We start from the raw sequence: 13,675 nt of genomic DNA on the forward strand, positions 1-13,675 counted from the left end.
GGGGGAAGGGGGTAAGAGAGGGGGGGGGGAGGGGAGAGGGAGAGGGGGAAGAGAGGGAAGAGGGGGAAGAGGGGGAGAGGTGGGAAGAAGAGAGGGAGGGGGGGAGAGGGAGAAAGGGGGAAGAGAGAAGAAGGGGGGTAAGGGGAAGAGGGGGAAGGGGGGCAGGAGGGGGGGGGGGCAGAGAGGGGGAAGGGGGGGGGGGGAGAGGGTAAGGGGGGGAAGGGGGAGTAGAAGAGGGAAAAGGGGGGGAGAGGGGGGAGGGGGACAAGAGAGGGGAAGGGGGTAAGAGAGGGGGAAAGGAGGGAAAGAGAGGGGGAGGGGGGCAGAGAGAGGGAAGGGGGAAGAGAGGGGGAAGGGGGGAAGAGGGGGAGGGGAAAGGGGAGAGGGGGAGAGGGGGAGAGGGGGGAAGGGGGGGTAGGGAAGAGAGAGGGGGAAGGGGGGCAGAGGGGGGAGAGGGGGGAGAGGGAAGAAGGGGGGTAAGAGAGGAAAAGGGGGGAAGAGGGAGGGAGAGGGGGTAAGAGAGGGGGGGGGGGGGGGAGGAAGAGGGGAAGGAGGGGGAAGAGGGGTAGAGAGGGGGGGGGGGCAGAGAGGGGGAAGGAGGTAGAGAGGGGGAGGGGGGGGAAGAGGGGGTAAGAAGGAGGGGGGCAAGGAAGAGGGGGTAAGAGGGGGAAGGGGGGAGGGGGGTAGAGGGAGGGGGAGGGGGTAAGAGAGGGGGAAGGGGGGGCAAGAGAGGGGGAAGGGGGTAAGAGAGAGGGAAGGGGGTAAGAGAGGGGGGGGGAGAAGAGAGAGGGGGAGGGGGCAAGGAGAGGGGGAAGGGGGGGGGGAGGAGAGGGGGAAGAGGGTAAGAGAGGGGGAAGGGGGCAAGGGAGAGGGGGCAAGGGGGGGGAAAGAGAGGGGGAAGGGGCAAGGGGGGGGAAGGGGGCAAGGGAGAGGGGGAGGGGGGGAGAAGAGAGGGGGAGGAGGGGGGAAAGAGAGAGGGGGGGAGGGGGGTAGAGAGAGGGGGGGAAGGGAGTAAGAGAGGGGGGGGGTAAGAGAGAGGGGGGGAAGGGGCAAGAGAGGGGGAAGGGGAGTAAGAGGGGGGGAAGGGGCAGAGGGGGAGGGGCAAGGGGGCAAGGGAGAGAGGGAAGGGGGCAAGAGAGGGGGGAAAGAGGGTAAGAGAGGGGGGAAGGGGGCAAGAGAGAGGGGAGGGGGGCAAGAGAGGGGCAAGGGGGGAAGGAGAGGGAAAGGCAAGGGAGAGGGGGAAGGGGGCAAGGGCAAGGGGGAGGGGGAAGGGGGGCAAGAGAGGGGGAAGGGGGCAAAGAGAAGGGGGAAGGGGGGAAAGGGGCAAGGGGGGAAAGGGGGTAAGAGAGGGGAAGGGGTAAGAGAAGGGGAAGGGGGAAGAGGGGAGGGAAGGGGTATAAAGGGGAAAAGGGGAGGAAAGGGGGAAAGGGGAGGGGGGATCCCACCAAAACCTGTCCAATCCATGTACCTGTCAAACTATTTCTTAAATGTTGGGATAGTCTCAGCCTCAACTACGTCTTGAAATCATTGTCACCTTGTGTTCATCGTCAGTTGTTCCTTTTGATGGGACCATCAAAGCTTGTGAGCTGATCTTGACAAGTTTCCAACCCGCGCCTGTGCCATCCTTGTGCAGTTGTCAGACCAAAAGATGTTGCATGGTCTACCCTCTCCATAATTGCAGCTCTTGGCTTGATACTTAATTTGATTTGACTTTAAACATGTATACAGTCTACCTTAGACTGAACACACAAAGAGAGACCTAAGTATTGTCTGGGAAAGTTAAGTGCAGGACTAATTTGTAACTAAGTATAATTCATCCCAAGAATGGTCTGCCAGTTAGTTCCTGCCCCAATTTCTTTTCCAGCTTTCTATCCCCTACTGCATTCAGTCTGAAGAAGGGGCCTGACCCAAAATGTCATCTGTCAATCCCTCCAATGTTGCTGCCTGTTGAGTTACTTCAGCACTTTGTGTTTTGCTCAAGATTCATGCTGGGTATCTACAGTTCCTTGTGATCATCTAGTACATTTGGAATTAAGGGAATCAAATGATATGGTGTACAGGGCACAAAGGGGTGAAGTGAAAAGCACGGCACATCCTCACTGTGCACTGTGTTCCTATTTCTATGTGGACTAAACCAGCCAAAACTCCAGAATCATTCAGTCAGCAATTGATATGCTGGACTTGTTGGTTTCGATGGACAAAATTGATCCGTTCATATGTTATATACTTATTAGCTCAAAGTTTTAGGTAATTTCTAGACGATCCAAAGCTGTTAAAACAAACAGAACGTGTATTATTGTCTTGAACAAGTCAATGATTCCAGTAATCTCCCCAAATAAAACTGCTTGAAATGTTTGTTTCTGGAGCTTTCAGGAGAGAGCTAGATAGGGCTCTTAAAAATAGCAGTCAGGGGATATGGGGAGAAGGCAGGAAAGGGGTACTGATTGGGGATGATCAGCTATGATCACATTGAATGGCGGTGTTGGCTTGAAGGGCCGAATGGCCTACTCCTGCACCTATTGTCTATTGTCTATTGGAGCCACCAAGCCAATGCAAAAACAAACTGGAGGAACTCAACAGGTTGGGCAGCGTTTGTGGAGAAAAGTGGGCAAACAGACGATGTATCTGGTCGGGACCCTTCTTCAGACAAATAGGAAGTGCTGTATCATCTATGTACTATGTCCCAAATTAACAGGTATCTGTTTGTATCTAGGTATCTCAGGATCTGCCTTTCCTTCATCCTAGCGAGAGCAGTGTCTTAAATCGATTGTGCAAGTTAGGCACTGACTACATCCGCTTTACAGAGTTTATTGAACAGTATACCGGCCATGTTCAGCAGGTGGGTTCTATGGCTACTGATCAATGGTGAAGTGTTCCATACAATTCTTTCTCTGATAATTTATTTGTAAATATTCCCGCTAACTAATAGTGCCTGGAATCTTCAGCTAAGAAAAGGACCATTTGACCCAAACAGTATATGTTCTTCTTCTTGTGTATGACATGCACAGCCAAAACTTATTCTATTTGATCTTATTTGATTGTGCACGCCGGGTTGATTGCATTCGTTGATACAGGGCGAACCACGTGAAGGTTGCAATCTCCCATCCCACAGTTTATGTTGTTAATACTGCAATTGAGTATCTCCTACCCATGTAATCCATCATTGTGGACTGTGTAATAATGTCTTTCCCTGAAGGCAAGAACTGCACAATCCTCATTAAATTTCCGCCATGTCTTGTTTTTGTGCAATCTCAATATAATTTCCTGACTTGTGTGTTCACGACCCATATGTGACTCTGGCAGCCCAGTTGCCTGTTTAACAATGTTCCATTTTTTCATGGCTCTCCCTCACATTTGATTCTCCTGTTAGAATGCTGTACAGCTGAATGTTACAATAGTGGCGCCACCTGGAAGTTAGGCCATATCCTGGGCGAACCCTCAGCCCTAGGACTGGCAGTGTCACGTGACTGTGTTTAGCGGGAAGAAGTCGTTAAATGGCTTAGGGGTGTACCCTGATATATATGTAGATCATATATATATATATATATATATCACACACACACACACACACACACACACACACATACACACACATATATGTATATATATATATATATATATATATATATATATATATATATATATATATATATATAGATCATATATATAGATCATATAATATATATATATATATAATATATATATATATTATATACATATATATTATATACATATATATTGTGTATATATATATATATATATATATATATATATTGTATATATGTATGTATATATATATATATATATATATATATATATATATATATATATAGATAGAACTCTGGGAGAACCATCCCCAGTCGTGTGTGAGCTGTTCTGTTTAACACAATAAAGAGAGCTAGATAGGGCTCTTAAAGATAGTGGAGTCAGGGGATATGGGGAGAAGGCAGGAACTGATTGGGGATGATCAGCCATGATCACATTGAATGGCGGTGCTGGCTCGAAGGGCTGAATGGCCTACTCCTGCACCTATTGTCTATAAAGATCACTTTGCTTCACAACATGTGTCTAGCTATTCAATGTTCTATTCAAAATGCCACTTTACATGACAGGACCATTTTTGTTTTAGAATCCTGAGTAGAGTGGAACAAGACTGTCACCTTTGCAAAATACAAGGAAATTTCATTGTATAGTTAGACCATTTGCACAACCAGCCCACAATGCCCACCAGAGCAGCTATAGTTCTATTCGTAGCCATCCTCCAGAAATGCTTTTATCTTTTTTCATTCATCCGACCTTTCTTGGATTAGCTTGTCACGGTGAATCTTGTGTTGCAGGAGTACAACCCTTCCCCGCAGGGCCAGACTGGGCTGCACGGAATCTACCTTCGTGCCTTTTGTACCGGACTAGACTCGTTGCTGCAGCCCTACAGGCAAGCGTTGCTTGACTTGGAGCAGGAGGTAATTGTCTTCACCTTTACTGGAATGTTGCAGAAAAATGAACCAAAAGCTCCCACAAAGTTGAAGATCCTATAATACAACTCAAAAACAGGGGCGAGGGGTGGGGGGGGGGGGGATCTTCTGGTAATTTGGCCAAAATACTTCCCTCCATCTACATAATTGTACTCCTCATGAATGACGTTACATGAAATACGTTAAGTTGTAGAAATAAGTGAGGAAGATAGACAAAGAGCAGCCAGTTTATTGTGAAGATCGCCACAAAATGCTGGAGTAACTCAGCGGGACGGGCAGCATCTCCGGAGAGAAGGGATGGGTGACGTTTAGGGTCGGCCAGTTTTTTATACGTGTAGCTTATAGCCAGTTAATTGCTTTTTGCATTCAGCTTATTCTGCAGAAAGACAGTGAGATAAATGACCAGATTTTCTGTCACAGTGATATTGGTTGAGGGATAATATTATTCAAATGCCTGTATTTTTCTAACGAAGCAATATACTTTTTTGGCATCATCAAGATAATATATTACCTCTATGTTTACTTCCAGTTCTTGGCAGACCCACACCTCTCCGTCTCTCATGTCAACTACTCCTTGGATCAAGTAAGCACATGTTACAGTATATAGAAGCTGTTCCAGATTCATTAGATTATAGAATGAAGGCCCGTCTGGGAAGAGTGGCCTTTGGTTTTGTTGAATCATTTCTGGAGTTCAGTGTGGAAAGTAAATAGTCAATAAAGCATGTAGTCAGAAGAGATTCGGGTACAGCATCCACGGGTAGGACTTGGAGTATTGTGTGCAGTTTGGTCCCCTAATTTGAGGAAGGACATTCTTGCTATTGAGGGAGTGCAGAGTAGGTTTACAAGGTTAATTCCAGGGATGGCAGAACTGTCTTAAAGCTGAGAGAATGAAGCGGCTGGGCGTGTACACTCTGGAGTTTAGAAGGATGAGAGGGGATCTTGTTGAAACATATAAGATTGTTAAGGTTTGGACACGCTAGAGGCAGGAAACATGTTCCCGATGTTGGGGGAGTCCAGAACCAGGGGCTGCAGTTGAAGAATAAAGGGTAAGCCATTTAGAACGGAGACGAGGAAACACTTTTTCTCACAAAGAGTTGCGAGTCTGTGGAATTCTCAGCCTCAGAGGGCGATGGAGGCAGGTTCTCTAGATACTTTCAAGAGAGAGCTAGATAGGGCTCTTAAAGGTAGTGGAGTCAGGGGATATGGGGAGAAGGCAGGAACGGGGGGGGTACTGATTGGGGATGATCAGCCATGATCACATTGAATGGTGGTGCTGGCTCAAAGGGCCGAATGGCCCTTCTTCAGATATAATACTGGCTGGTGGCCAGCTTGGGTGTAATATTAACCTAAGCTGACTGAAATATGACCAGTCCCAGATCAAATACTTTTTTTTCCCTCTCAGAATGACTTTAAGCATCGTATTCCTCTCATGGAGTAATTCTAATTAATGTGGAAGCAGTTTTGAGATGCATTAGCAAAAAAAAACTTGCTAAGCTGAATTAACAATGTTTTTATATTTTAAACTATTGATCTGGCTTGGCCCAACCAAAACCTAAATATATAACACAACATATAAACCTGACCCAACCTGAACTTAATGGTCCCTTTGGGCTCAGGCCAGGTAACTAGCCTCTGGTACATGAAAGTCTTCCCTTCATGTATACTCTATAGTTGACTACTTTTTTTCCCCTCTCAGTTTCAGCTGCTGTTCCCATCTGTTATGGTGGTAGTTGAACAGATCAAGTCTCAAAAGGTAGGTCTTGGTTCACTAATGTTGCTGACTGCCTAACCTTATATTGTGGTATTTGTTATCTGGGATCCAAGCACCTTTTCAACTTGTTTGTATAGGATTTATTGGTGACTGCCTTGTATTAACGTTCATTGCAAGTGAAAGCACATTCTCCGAGGCTAGCCTGTCAAATCCTATTACGATCGAAAGGATTTCTTAAAGGTAAACCCGTAGCACGCTCTAAATAATTTTCATTTCTCTTCCCCCTTTACTATCCCCTTCAGGATATTTCAAAATGCATTACTGCCAATTAAATACATTTTGAAGTATGGTCACTGTATAATAAATATTGAAGTATGGTCACTGTATAATAAAGGAAGTGGGCCACAAAGTAAGATGTTATTCTGAAATTAAGTTTAAATTCCACAAAGGCAGCAGGTGAATTTAAGTTCAAGCAGTTAAAAAGTAATTCAAAAATGTAATTCTTGTAATGATAACCTGTTGTTGCGAAATCCGACCTCATCACCTTTAGAGAAGGAACAAAGCTAAGGAAATTATTTAGCACGACACTCAGATCAATTAGGAATGGACATTGTCAAAGTCAATTTTATTCATCACATACACCCGAAGGTGCTACGAAATGAATTTGCCAGCAGCGATCCACTTAAAAAACACACTCCTCCTTTGTTCACCCGCGGTCGGGGCCATAAACCCTCCGTAGTCGCCATAACGAACACGCTGCTGGCAGGGCAGCCGACTCGCAGCGCCCCGCCGACTGATGGCAGGTTGAGTCAGCCAGACCAATGTCATACGATTCAAAATTCAAGAGAGTTTATAGTCATGTCTCCCTGATAGGACAATGAAATTCTTGCTTTGCTTCAGCACAACAGAACATAGTAGGCATTGACTACAAATCCATATACCATTATATAAATATATACACACATGAATAAATAAACTGATAAAGTGCAAATAAACAGATAATGGGCTATTAATGTTCAGCGTTTTGTCCGAGTCAAGTTTAATAGCCTGATGGCTGTGGGGAAGTAGCTATTCCTGAACCTGGTCGTTGCAGTCTTCAGGCTCCTGTACCTTCTAGGAGGAATATATACGATAGTTTGTGCACACTAACTGTCACAAACAACAGCATGTTAGAGGCTAACAAATCTATTTTAGGGATCAACCTAAAGAAGGATCCCGACTGGACATGCTGTCTGCCCTTTCCCTCCAGAGAAGCTGCCTGACCTGCTGAGTTCCCCCAGCACTTTGTATTTTGCTCAAGATTCCAGCATCTGCAGTGCCACATGTCTCCACTTTGTTGAGGTTGGTTGGAGGATAGATATTGATCAGGATACCAAAGGAGAAGCCACTCCCACTCTTTAAAATAATACCATGAGATCCTTCACACCAGAGAACGGTTGGGATTTTGTGTAGGAATTGTGTGGGAACTGCAGAGGCCGGTTTACACCGAAGATAGACCCAAATTGCTGGAATAACTCAGCGGGTCAGGCAGCATCTCTGGAGAAAAGGTATAGGTGACATTTCGGCTTGATAACCTTCTTCAGACTGAGTCTGGAGAGGGAACCGAGAGATATGAAAAAATACATAGAGCAAATTAATGAAAGATATGCAAAAAGCATTTTGTTTTTTTGTTTCATCCAAAATACCCTCACTATTGCACTACAGTTTCAGGATAAATGTACACGGTTGTCTGGATTCCCTGAGGAAGGAGCTTCAGTGTTTTCTGATGGTAGCAGTAATGTGGCAGTTCTGGTTTTATCTTCATTCAGTCATTCAAACGAAGCACTAAAAAAAAATGTCATAAGATCATAAGTGATAGGAGTTGAATTAGGCCATACGGCCCATCAAGTCTACTCCACCATTCAATAATGGCTTATCTATCTCTTCCTCCTAACCCCATTCTCCCCATAACCTCAAACACCCGTACTAATCAAGAATCTATCCACACCAGGACATCTGAAATGTCCTCACTATTCAGGGAACGGGGGTTCCCCTCCTCCACCATAAATGAGGCTCGCACCAGGGTCTCTTCCATACCCCGCAACACTGCTCTCTCTCCCCATCCCCGCACTCGCAACAAGGGCCGAGTCCCCCTAGTCCTCACCTTTCACCCCACCAGCCGTCACATACAAAAAATAATCCTCCGTCAGTTTCGCCACCTCCAACGTGACCCCACTACTCGCCACATCTTCCCATCTCCCCCCATATCTGCCTTCCGCAAAGACCGCTCCCTCCATAACTCCCTTGTCAATTCTTCCCTTCCCTCTCGGTCCACCCCCTCCCCGGGCACTTTCCCTTGCGGCCGCAGGAGATGCAACACTTGTCCCTTTGCCTCCCCCCCTCGACTCCGTTCAAGGACCCAAGCAGTCGTTCCAGGTGCGACAGAGGTTTACCTGCATCTCTTCCAACCTCATCTATTGCGTCCGCTGCTCTAGATGCCAGCAGATCTATATCGGTGAGACCAAGCGGAGGTTGGGCGATCGTTTCGCCGAACACCTCCGCTCGGTCCGCAATAACCAAGCTGACCTCCCGGTGGCTCAGCACTTCAACTCCCCTCCCACTCCGCCTCCGACCTCTCTGTCCTGGGTCTCCTCCATGGCCACAGCGAGCAGCACCGGAAATTGGAGGAACAGCACCTCATATTCCGTTTTGGGAGTCTACACCCCGGGGCATGAACATCGAATTCTCCCAATTCTGTTAGTCCTTGCTGTCTCCTCCCCTTCCTCAGCTCCCCTACTATCTCCTCCCACCCTCCAGCCTTCTGGCTACTCCTCCTTTTCCCTTTCTTGTCCCGACCCCCCCCCCACCCCCGATCAGTCTGAAGAAGGGTTTCGGCCCGAAACGTTGCCTATTTCCTTCGCTCCATAGATGCTGCTGCACCCGCTGAGTTTCTCCAGCTTTTCTGTGTAACCCAAGAATCTATCTATCTCTGCCTTAAATATATCCACTGACTTTGCCTCCACAGTCTTCTGTGGCAAAGAATTCCACAGATTCAACACCCTCTGACTAAAGAAATTCCTCCTCATCTCCTTCCTAAAAGAACGTCCTTTAATTCAGAGGCTCTGACCTCTAGTCCTAGACTCCCCCACTAGTGGAAACATCCTCTCCACATCCACTTAATCCAAGTCACCTATTCCTCCCTATGCCAGTGCCTCGCTGGGCCATGCATAGGTGTGGATGTTGAATGACAACCTAGATAGCTCTATGTGTAATGCATTCAATATCATGCTGTTACTCGGCATCTGTGCCTTTGCAAAATAGAAGGAGATAAAAGAGCTCGAACCGTACAGCGGCAATTTTCAAGAAGGGGATTAAAATGAAACATCTTAAAATGACAAAGAATAGTTTGATTGTAGCATTGAAATTTCAGCAACAACTTGTCAGTATAATTGAGTCTCACTTTGGGTTTTTATTTTACCCCATTAGATTCATGGCTGCCAACTCCTGGAGACTGTTCACAAACACAGCTGTGGGGGACTTCCGCCAGTCCGCAGTGCATTGGAGAAGTAAGGGAGCGGGCATTTTAAATAACCACAGTTTTCCTGCCATTGTCTGCAAATGTTGGATCTAAGTGTGTATCGTGTTAATATTGTGAAAGCAGTACATGTTTGGGTTTTGTAAATTATGACAATAGACAATAGGTGCAGTAGGCCATTCAGCCCTTCGAGCCAGCACCACCATTCAATGTGATCATGGCTGATCATTCCTAATCAGTACCCCGTTCCTGCTTTCTCCTCATATCCCCTGACTCCGCTATCTTTAAGAGCCCTATCTAGCTCTCTCTTAAAAGTATCCAGAGAACCAGCCTCCACCGCCCTCTGAGGCAGAGAATTCCACACTCACAACTCTCTGTGTGAAATAGTGTTTCCTCATCTCCGTTCTAAATGGCTTACCGCTTATTCTTAAACTCTGGCCCCTGGTTCTGGACTACCCCAACATCGGGAACATCTTTCCTGCCTCTAACGGGTCCAAACCCTTTATAATCTTATATGTTTCAATAAGATCCCCTCTCATCCTTCTAAATTCCAGAGTATACATGTCCAATCACTCCACTCTCTCAGCACATGACAGTCCCACCATCCAGGGGATTAACATTGTAAACCTACTATGCACTCCCTCAATAGCAAGAATGTCCTTCCTCAAATTAGGGGACCAAAACTGCACACAATTCTCCAGGTAATTCACAGATGCTTACAGAATCCTTACAGATTTCACAGATCTCGACCCCAAAATTTGACATATGGAATAAAATTTGCTTTCACTAAAGTTATGTGGGGGAAATAATCAAACAGGGAGAGGAGAAATAGATGCATGTCTAGATGGGACAAAAGATTCTCTTCAGCTGCATCAACTTATTACCTGCCAGGCCTTGTCATGCCAAGTTTTCTTTTCCTTAAGTCTGAAGAAGGGTACCAACCCAAAAACTCACATCATAGTCATACGATGTGGAAACAGACTCTTCGGCCCACCTTGTCCATGCCAACCAACTGCACTGGTCCCAACTGCTTGTGTTTGGCCCATAGTCCTGTAATGCCATCCATGTACCTGTCCGAATGTTTTTAAAAAATTTGTGATAGTAACTGCCTCAACTACCTCCGATGGCAGCTCCTTTGGACGTGGTTATTGTTGTCAGCGCAGATATGTAGGTAGGGCCTGTATAAATTGTGCTATCGTAAAATCCCCAGACAAATTGACAGGAACATTTCTGCCACCTACATTTCTGGTAGAGCAGCGATTTAGTATTGATATTGCTTTTTCATTGTCATGTATATCGAGATGCAATTGTTTGTATGATATCTAGTTAAATTAGTCATACTATACGCGAGAAGATTCAAGTCAAGAGTGTTTTATTGTCATATGTCCCAGACGGGACAATGAAATTCTTACTTGCTGCAGCACAACAGAATATGTGAACATAGTACATAACGGGGGAAAAAAGAAAAAGTTCAATAAATAATAAATATAGTGCAAATAACAAATAGTAATATAGTCTTTTGCAGTTCAGAGCTCAGAGCTTATTCGTTGTTGTGTTTAATAGCCTGATGGCTGTGGGGAAGTAGCTGTTCCTGAACCTGGTGGACATTGCAGTTTTCAGTATAATTAAACCATCGCGTGCACCAGAAGACTATCTCTTCATCTCTCATCCACTGCCTTGGACATTTCTTTAACTTCATTCTCTCTCAGCCTGAGTGGTACATAAAACGCTACAGCTGAGATTGTAGGATGGCCTTAATGTTCAAAACATGTCAGGGAAGAAAAGTAAAGTAGTAATTAAGCAAAGTTGAGCTTAGACTTAAAAAGTGTGATTTAAAAAAAAAATAAATGTGAGGCCAATGGGGATTGGTGTAATTTGGAGTTTAGTTTATTGATACAGCACGGAAACAGGCCCTTCAGCCCATCGGGCCTGTGCCGACCGGTGATCCCTGCACACTAATACTATCCTACACACACTAGCGACAATTTACAATTATACCAAGCCAAATAGCCTACAAACCTGTACGTCTTTGGAGTGTGGGAGGATCCCGGAGAAAACCCACGCAGGTTACGGGGAGAACGTACAAACTCCATACGGACATGCACCCATAGTCAGGATTAAACTCGGGTCTGTGGCGCTTTAAGGCAGCAACTCTACTGCTGCGCCACCATGCCGGATGTTGCACCGTAAATGTTAAAGTAAATTTAAAAATCAATGTAAATGTGCCGACACAAAAAACTTGTTTGTCCAATGACTTCCCATTGATGTACAGCCACTGTTGCAATGCGGGTATATGTTGCAGGTAAGGTGGTCCTGATTAACTGTGTCAAGGAAGGCAGATGGTAGACTACACAGAGCTTCATGGATTTGTACACTAATTTATAAGCTGAAAGGTAAAAACATAATAATAATAAAATAATTCTGATATATAAGAAGTCTGAAGAAGGGTCCTGACCCGAAACGTCACCATTCCATTTTTGCAGGGATGCTGCCTGACTCAGTGAGTTACCGCAGCATTTTGTGTCTTTCCTTGGTAAACCAGCATCCGCAGTTTGTTGTTTTTTAACATAATAACGAAATATTGATTTTAACTAATGTGTTGGTAAGCATCTTCTGATACATGCGGTCTGAATTCAGGATCCTGGCAGTGTGTCATGGTGTGATGTACAAACAGCTATCTGCGTGGATGCTGCATGGACTCTTATTAGACATGTACGAGGAGTTCTTTATCAAGCAGGGGCCTTCCTCTGGGAATGTTGGCACTCAGCCTGAGGAGGAAGAGGAGGAGGATCTGGGAATCCGAGGCTTGACTGGGAAGCAGCTCAAGGAGCTCCAGGATCTGGTAAGAGCCTTCATACGAAGAGAGAACCCTATTAGTAAGTAAACTAGAACTGCTTGTAACAATAATGTGATTTGTCTCTATAGTGGACTAGAGGTGAAAGTGTTGGTGTAAGGACACAGAAGCACAGTGGGAGAGCTGCTGCCTCACAGCACCAGAGAACCAGGGTCGATCCTGACCACGGGTGCTGTCTGTGTGGGGTTTGGACGTTTTCCCTGTGGTCGCGTGTATTTCCTCCGGGTACTCCGGTTTCCTCCCACATCCCAAAGATGTGCAGGTTTGTAGGTTAATTGGCCTCTATAAATTGCCCTTGATGTGTGGGGTGCAAAACTGGTATAACATCGAACAGATGATCATTGGTCAGTGCGGACTCGGTGGACTGAAGGACCAGTTTCCATGCTGTATCTCTAAACTAAACTAAATATGAGGTAATTATGCATGGAAGAAATATTTCATTATCAGCTGCAAGGACCCTACTTTCACTCCAGGGTCTTGCAAACCATAAAAACAACACAATAACGCTAATATCCATTATCTTTGTTAGCTTTAACTACAGTTCTTTCTGTGTAAATGATTGTATCTGTATGTGATTTTGAACAAGAACTACTGTCACATTCAAACTACTTAAAAAAAATATTCACTCCTTGCAGAATGGTTCATTTCATCAACTTTTTTTCCATCATTCTGCCTCCCTGCTGTAATGTCTGTGATTTTTAAACTGAGTTTGTCAGGGACACTGACTTGACAGAGTTATTCGACCTGACAGCACGGAAGAACAGAATTAATTGACTCTGATGAATTGCCCTGGGTTAATGGCTGTACCACAGTTGATGTCCAGTCAGCTATCTTTAGTTAGCTGGACTTCTCCTAGGAGCCAGTTGCTCTTTCATTAGTGGCCTCGCAGTTCTGGGAGCTATGGGAGAGCTTTGTAATGAAAAGGTTCCATAATAGGCATGGCTTGAGGTGATGTGCATTCTGTGCAGCCAACCTACTGTCCCTACCACCACCGTCAGCATCCCCACCAACCCCTTCCAGTGCTGATGGAATAAACATTTGTCCTTGTCGTGGAATAGCTCTGAAAATGTGAAGAAAAGTTTGCATTTCTACAGAGCTTCTCATGACTTCACAAATAGATTGGT

At 45.5% G+C, this 13,675-nt stretch overlaps 1 protein-coding gene across 1 annotated transcript in view; it reads left to right on the forward strand.

Moving 5' to 3' along the window:
- tubgcp4 (tubulin, gamma complex associated protein 4) overlaps positions 1 to 13,675 on the forward strand; it is a 32,442-nt gene that overhangs the window by 1,784 nt on the left and 16,983 nt on the right. The window contains exons 2-7 of the mRNA XM_055662569.1: positions 2,714 to 2,839; positions 4,338 to 4,460; positions 5,002 to 5,055; positions 6,169 to 6,225; positions 9,649 to 9,728; positions 12,335 to 12,539. Coding sequence (XP_055518544.1) covers positions 2,714 to 2,839; positions 4,338 to 4,460; positions 5,002 to 5,055; positions 6,169 to 6,225; positions 9,649 to 9,728; positions 12,335 to 12,539 — 645 coding nt within the window. The remainder of the gene's footprint in view (positions 1 to 2,713; positions 2,840 to 4,337; positions 4,461 to 5,001; positions 5,056 to 6,168; positions 6,226 to 9,648; positions 9,729 to 12,334; positions 12,540 to 13,675) is intronic.

Source organism: Leucoraja erinacea, chromosome 36 (assembly GCF_028641065.1).
Source record: "Leucoraja erinacea ecotype New England chromosome 36, Leri_hhj_1, whole genome shotgun sequence".
Lineage (NCBI taxonomy): Eukaryota > Metazoa > Chordata > Chondrichthyes > Rajiformes > Rajidae > Leucoraja > Leucoraja erinaceus.